The sequence below is a fragment of the Ambystoma mexicanum genome, chromosome 5p (genome assembly GCF_040938575.1).
Source record: "Ambystoma mexicanum isolate Mex_15411 chromosome 5p, UKY_AmexF1_1, whole genome shotgun sequence".
Taxonomy (NCBI): Eukaryota; Metazoa; Chordata; class Amphibia; order Caudata; family Ambystomatidae; genus Ambystoma; species Ambystoma mexicanum.
The window spans coordinates 25,289,531-25,296,285 of NC_090930.1; the positions used below are offsets into that span (position 1 = coordinate 25,289,531).

Here is a 6,755-nt window from a genome sequence, read left to right on the forward strand (position 1 = left end):
TTCCCCCATGTGATCCACCCTAGAATTCCCCCCCTGGGGTCAGGACCAGGTAGTGTCTGCCTTTCCCTGGCTATTTGGGACGAGACCACCACCACCACGGGGAGTCTGACAACTCCACAGGATTCATCACACCCCTTCCCAGATTCTTTCTACCTAACCCCTTCCACTGTCTCCTCCCAGTTCCTATCTCTAATCTCTCATCTACTTCCCCTTCCCTTTTGTTTCAACCGAACCCCTTCTTTCCCTGTCCAGCTCGTATATATCCAACCCTCCTCCACTGTTCCTTTCCAGCTCCTGTCTGTCCATCTCCGCTTTCCCTTCCCTCTTCTTTCTGCATAGCCACACTTCTACTGTCTCTTCACAGTTCAGATCTACCAAACCCCTTCCACTGCCCCTCCCAGCTCCTATCTATCCAACCCCTCTTCCACTGTCCCTTCCTAGCTCCTATCAGTCTATCCCCTCATCCCCTCTGCCACTTCCCCTTCTTTCTGCCTAGCCCCAGTTCTAAAGTCTCTTTGCAGCTCCCATCTCTAACCCCTCTTCCTCTGTCCCTTCCAAGCTTGTTTCTACCTAAACCCGCTTCTATTGTCCCCTTCCAAGCTTGTTTCTACCTAAGCCCACTTCCACTGCGGGTTGACGGGAGGTTGGGACAGGAAGAGTGGCAGTCTTCTTCTGAAAGTTGAATTGCTAGTTTTAGTCTAGTCATTAATGCATGCTTGGAAGCCACTGTGGTGGTGGTGGTGCAGTGTTCTTCAGGAGCACCTGAGCAGATTAGTCCCATTAGGCGACAGCTCAGCAATTTGTCAGAACTGTTGACTTTTCCAGCAATCTTAAACTGTTTACTGCCATTTCAGAATCAGACTAACATTCTTACTTTTTAGTTATTACATTTCAATCAGGTTTATGCTACTAATGTCAATGTATTGAAAAAAGAACCTCCATTTCTCTCAAATCTAAAATGTAAGATGGAATGCTAGGTCGCTCTGCAATTAGACGACAGCAGTACCGACCTTTTTCTACGTTTATATCTTCACTTCCTTTGTATTACTGAAACTTGGATTCTATCGCATAACTCCACTGTAGCTGCTTCTCTCACTTCCTCCCTATCCTCCATTGCCCATGTACCTCGTGCCAATGGATGTGGTGGTGGCGGTGTTGGTGTACTGTATCGTTCTGTTTATCTCTTCGCCTATCTCCCTACCGGAATACTCCTTATTTGAGTTCATGTATAAGATTTTCTGTGTTCCTCATGCCATTTCCTTTCTTATTGTTTACCGCCCACCTGGTCCACTTGTGTCATTCTGTGAGGACATTGACCACCTTCTTGGTCACATCCTACATAGTCCTACTCCACTTGTTTTACTTGCAGACTTTAATCTTCATCTCTCCTCTACTCACTCTGCCTCTCGCTTTCTAGCCATACTTGATTCATATCTGCTCTCTCCACTTCCTACTCCTCCCACTCATACCTCTGGTTCCACTCTCGACTTGATTTTTATTTCCTCATTTACTGTTTCCTTTATGTCTGCTCTACCTGTCCACTTATCCGACCATTCCTTACTTTCTGCTTCATTGCTCCCACTCACTTCTCCTAGTATCTCTAGTTCTTCCTCATCCAATACATGCTTTAGGTGTGACTTACGCAACTTTAATTCCTCGCTCTTCCATGATGCCTGTATTAACTCTCTTCCGTCTCTCGCAAACTTTTCTGCTCTCTCTGCGGACGAAGCAACGTCCACTCTTTCTTCATCTCTTGCTTCTTGTCTTGATCTACTTTATCCTCTTCCTCCTTTGCAGCCTACTCTCAAACCTGCCCAACCTGGGCTCTCTCCCCATCTCTGTTTTATGCGCCGTTTTCTTCTCCTTGAAAGGCACTGGCTCAAACTCTGTTCTCCCATTAATCATGCCACTTCCTCTTCTTATCATACTGTATGAACTCTGCCAAACGCACTTATTTCTCCGAACTTCTCCATACTCAATCGACTCATCATCCTGCGTCTCTTTTAACCATTAACTCGGCTTCTTTCTCCTCCTTTACCTGATCCTTCTATTAATTCATGCTCATCGTCGGGATATTCTATTGTCCCCCCTCTTACAACTCCTTCACCCCTTCCTACTCCTTCCAACACTGTCTCTAACTTCGCCCCTATTTCTGACTCTGAGGTGGCTCTCCTCTTGGCTAAATCTCACCCCACTGCTGCCCCTACTGACTCTATTCCATCTTCACTCATTCCCAAAGTCGATCTGCTTTTGATACCTTTTCTTACCTCTTATTTCAATGTCTCTCCACTTCTACCTGCCACTCTGTTTTCAAACATGCTATCATTATTCCCATCTTAAAAAAACCTACAGCTAATCCCCTTCTTGTCTCAAACTTTCGTCCTATATCTCTTACCTTTTTTATCTAAACTCCTTGAGCGTCTTATATATTCACAAATATTCACATTCATGTCTGGCTTTTGTCCCCGTCACTCCACTGAAACAACCTGACTTGCGTGCTTAATTGTCTTCTCACAGCTCGTTATTCTAAACACTCCTCTGTTCTTATTCTTCTTGACTTATCTGCTGCTTTCGAGATTGTGGAGCCCTCTATGGTTCTGGCCTCTCTCCTCATTTGGTTTTCGTGGCTCTGTTCGATTGTGTTTTTCCTCTTATTTATCCAACTGCACTTTTGCTGTCTCCTGGGGTGGTAACACCTCTTCGCTTTTTCCCCTGGATCATGGTGTTCCCCAAGGGTCTGTTCTTGGTCCTTTTCTATTCTCTTTATATACTTGTTTCCTTGCCCCTATGATCTCTTCTTTTGGACTATCTCACCACTTCTATGCTGATGAGACTCGGCTCTTTCTATCCTTTTCCTCTTTTACGCCTGACATTCATTCTACTCTGTCAACTTGCCTGTCTGCTATTAAATCTTGGATGACCTCCCATTTTCTTACTTTGAACGCTGGAAAAACTGAAGTCTTTTTCTTTCCCGCTAACACTCTTACCACCGTCTCCTCTCCCATTTATTTCTTTTCCTCCCTCCAGTCTACCCATCTCTTCTACTGCCCGTAATCTTGGCCTCTACTTCGATTCTAACCTTTCCTTTGCTCATATCACTCTCACATCCCGTGCCTGTTGATTTAATCTCTACAACATTCGCAGAGTCCGCCCCTTTCTCACTTTCCACGCCTCAAAGCTTATCTTGTCAGTCTTTTCTCGACTTTTCTATTGTTCTTTCTCCTTCTTTGGTCTTCCTCACTCACGTCTGGGTCCTCCTTAAAGCTATAATTTGTCTATTCTTTCACTTTGTCTTCTTTCATATTGTGACTCAATCTCTTCTCATCTTACCTCACTTGATTGGTTGTCTTTCTACTGTAAACTTAAATTCAATTTTCTTTGCCTAGTTTAGGTTTTAAGTCTCGATGGACTTGCCCCTGACTATCTTGCATCTCTTCTTTCATTCTACTGTCTCGTTGTCTCCGTTCCTCAGCTCTTTTTAGACTGACCGTTCCCTGTCCTCCTTGTGCTCAATCCCGCTTTCGTTCTTTTCAGATCCTTGCCCCTCTTCACTGGAACATGCTCCCTGTCTCTTCGCCTGTTCCTCCCTAAACGCACCTGCTTCAGTACCCTGATTGTTTGTTACCGGCTGTAGCCGAACCATGATTTGCACCACTGTTTTTATGTACCGTTGATCTCCTATTTGAAGCGCTTTGGTAAAAGGCGCTATATAAAGATCAATAAAAATACAAATGCAAAAAAAGTAGAAAATGGAGATTGAGGAGAGCTTAAATAGCCCATTAATTAAAATATAAGCATTTGTTGAAGCATGGTACTATGGCGTCTCCATTCTTAATGTTTAGCAAATTTTCGTATTCCATATATTTGCATGCATGCTCACTACTAAATGTGCATTTCAATGTTGGTCTCAGTTCATTTTGTTTTTGTGTGTGTGCAGGTTGGATCTGGTCCTGGGAGTCTCGGAAAGAAATAGAAAGGGCAAAGGCGGAATTCTGCAGAGAGATCAAATCTGTCCAGGAAGACCTTGAATCAAAGTATCGGGCCATTATCACTGAGAACCGACGCAAGGTGGCCCAGCTGGAGATTGAGCTAGATAAAGAGCAGCATAAAACACTTAGCTACCGCGAAGCCCTGATTTCCCAGAGCCGGAAGCTTGTGGAAGAAAGGAAGGTTCTAGAGCAAACTCACACACAGCTCCAGCAGGAGAAGAAGACGGCACAGCTCTCGGGAGCTGCAGGTGCCTTGTATCAGGGGTGTCTGGCGAAGGAAGAGGAATGGCAGAAAAAGGCCACCAATTTACTCTCTGAAGTGGAGGACGCGCTGGTGGAAAGACAGAACATCTACTGCAGTTTAATGGTCCCCAGAAAGAAGAGACTAGAAATCGAGAAAAAACTGCTGCGCCGAGCAGCGACAGACCCAGTTGCGGCTGAAATCCATCTGAAAGCTGGTCTGACCGACATCTTTCAAAATGACAGACATTGTGCGGACCTGACTAACACAAACAGTCGCAATAATGGCAAACTAATGTGGCTGTACCTAAAATATTGGGAACTGGCCGTAGAACACAAAAAATTTAAGAAGGTAGAGAATGTGATGTTGGGGAAAAGTACATTTTAGGTGCAACAATGCATTTGGTTTATTTCATTGTTTCCCCGAGTCCTGCTCAGAATCATGAGAACATTGGAAAGGTGTGCTGCAGAGCTTGGGGTATTTGAGTTTCCCCTTCTGTTTCCTAACTCCCCTTTCTCGTGATGAGGGAGGGCTTCATGATCACCCTTGTGTCACTGCCCAAGGCCAGGGGCATGCTGCCCGCTGTAAGCAACACATTGTGGTTGGGCCTGTCCTCAGCCAGTGGTAGAATGGCCGTGTATGAGAGGCTGCCCTCAGCCCTTCATCCCATGGTCACTGCTGGATCACGCTCTGCCCACTAGAAGCAACAAACACATTGTGGTAGAACGGTCTTGTATGAGGGGTCTGCCACTCAGTCGGTCATCCTCTGGTCATAGTTTGGATGGCAGGTCTACCCACATCATGATGGATAAGTATTGTGTAAGACGTCTGACTTGTTGGTCTGGGCGACATCCTAGTTTCTTTTCTTTGTAAGCAACTCATTGCAATGAAAACGTCTTGTACAAGGTGGCGTACCTCCATCACCCTTTATTTGGTGGTTTTTCAACATAGCTGGTTTTTCACCCTGTCACTCTCCAGGAAAGTACGGCACAATTCACTTTCAATGGCATGGTACTGGTTTACTGTCTGCTGTAGTGTGCATTTCTCCACTTTTACTTGGTTTGATGGAGAGCTAATCTGATCTGGTCTACTCTGTATCATTGGTTTGTACTTGAAAACATTACACCTTCATGTTGAATCATGTTGTCCTCCAATAGCATATACCTGTGGGAGTGTGATTATGTCTGTAACACTAAATAGCTGCATGGAAAGAAATCGAAGCTAGTTATTTTTGTAAATGCCTGAAATAAAAGGACTAAATTAAGCATTTGGTGATAACTGCAAATCACATATTTCTTTCCTTCATAAAATGACTGGCATTTTATTTGGAAGCATGAAAATTAAAATAGATTGTGTACAGATTTTCAAATAAACCTGATGTATTTTGAAGATATCTGCATTATGTGAATGTTATCTGTATAGTGCCTAACTGCCATTGTCATGGCCTCCAGGTTCTTCAGGTTGTGTGGGAGTTCAGCAGACCTAGTCTTAACATGAACTGCTGTGCATGCAGTTCAGTTACGCAATTTTCGAGGACAACCTGTGAGCTTTGGGGAATACATTTTTTGACTCTTCAGAGGTGTGTGTGTGTGTGTGTGTGTGTGTGTGGTGTTATATCGGTATATCATCTGGGATAAACCCCTTTCTTCAGATTTTAAACAACGATTGTTACAGTGTGAGTTTGCCCCATCTTTAAACAAGCAAAGGTTTGAGCTTTTGTGTTGGTATAGGATAGGCATTTGACAGGTGTAAGGAACTCAGGCTGGCAACAGTAAAGACAGACATAAGTGATCACAGTTCAAGGGTGTTTATTAAACTGTATATGCGGGTTGGAAAAACGCCTAAACTAAACCAAGATGGGAGCAAGCTACGACCATCAAATAATAAGCCAGTCCTAGTGGTGTCTTGTCAGATAAAAGGACCTATACTAAGAAAAACCTATTGCCAATCCTTGCGCTAAATACAGAGTGTGGGATACGATTCACAGGAAAGCAAGAAGTGTTGACAAATAATAAGTCAGGATGCGGTAGTCTGGTCTACCTACCCCATGTTTTGAGCACGGCACAATGTAGGACTCTGGAGCACAGCACACACTCGAGCTTTCCTTTCAGGTCCCAGCGCTGAAATCCTGCAGGAGCAGACGATAGCCCACTAGATTCCCCAAACTGGTACACCCAACAGTAAATTGAAACAACTATTGAGTTGACCAGACCGGGGGAAAAGGGGAAGTGGAGAAAATAACAAATGGTCAGGAATTCTCTGGTTTCCTTAACTTCCAGATGTCTTGGAACTCTGGAAAACTTGCTAGCAATATATCATTGGTTAGCACTTAACAAAAGCACACCAACACCTGAAATATTATGCACCTCCCCAGAACCACGGATTACCTGACCGCCGCTGATAATTGCCTAGTGGCAACATACGAAAGGTTGAATTCTTGTGGTTCTATTTTTGCCCTCTACTGCTGAATCCTCCGGGACTATCTTGACTCTTTTTCTGCTGTAGATGTGAGTTACTCTGTGCTG

The 6,755-nt window shown here is 44.2% G+C and overlaps 1 protein-coding gene across 1 annotated transcript in view; it reads left to right on the forward strand.

Annotated features, from left to right (window-relative positions):
• The window catches only part of CCDC127 (coiled-coil domain containing 127), an 88,911-nt gene extending 83,288 nt beyond the window's left edge, over nucleotides 1-5,623 (forward strand). The window contains exon 3 of the mRNA XM_069612358.1: nucleotides 3,938-5,623. Coding sequence (XP_069468459.1) covers nucleotides 3,938-4,617 — 680 coding nt within the window. The 3' untranslated portion in view covers nucleotides 4,618-5,623. The remainder of the gene's footprint in view (nucleotides 1-3,937) is intronic.
• The last annotated feature ends 1,132 nt before the right edge of the window (nucleotides 5,624-6,755 follow it).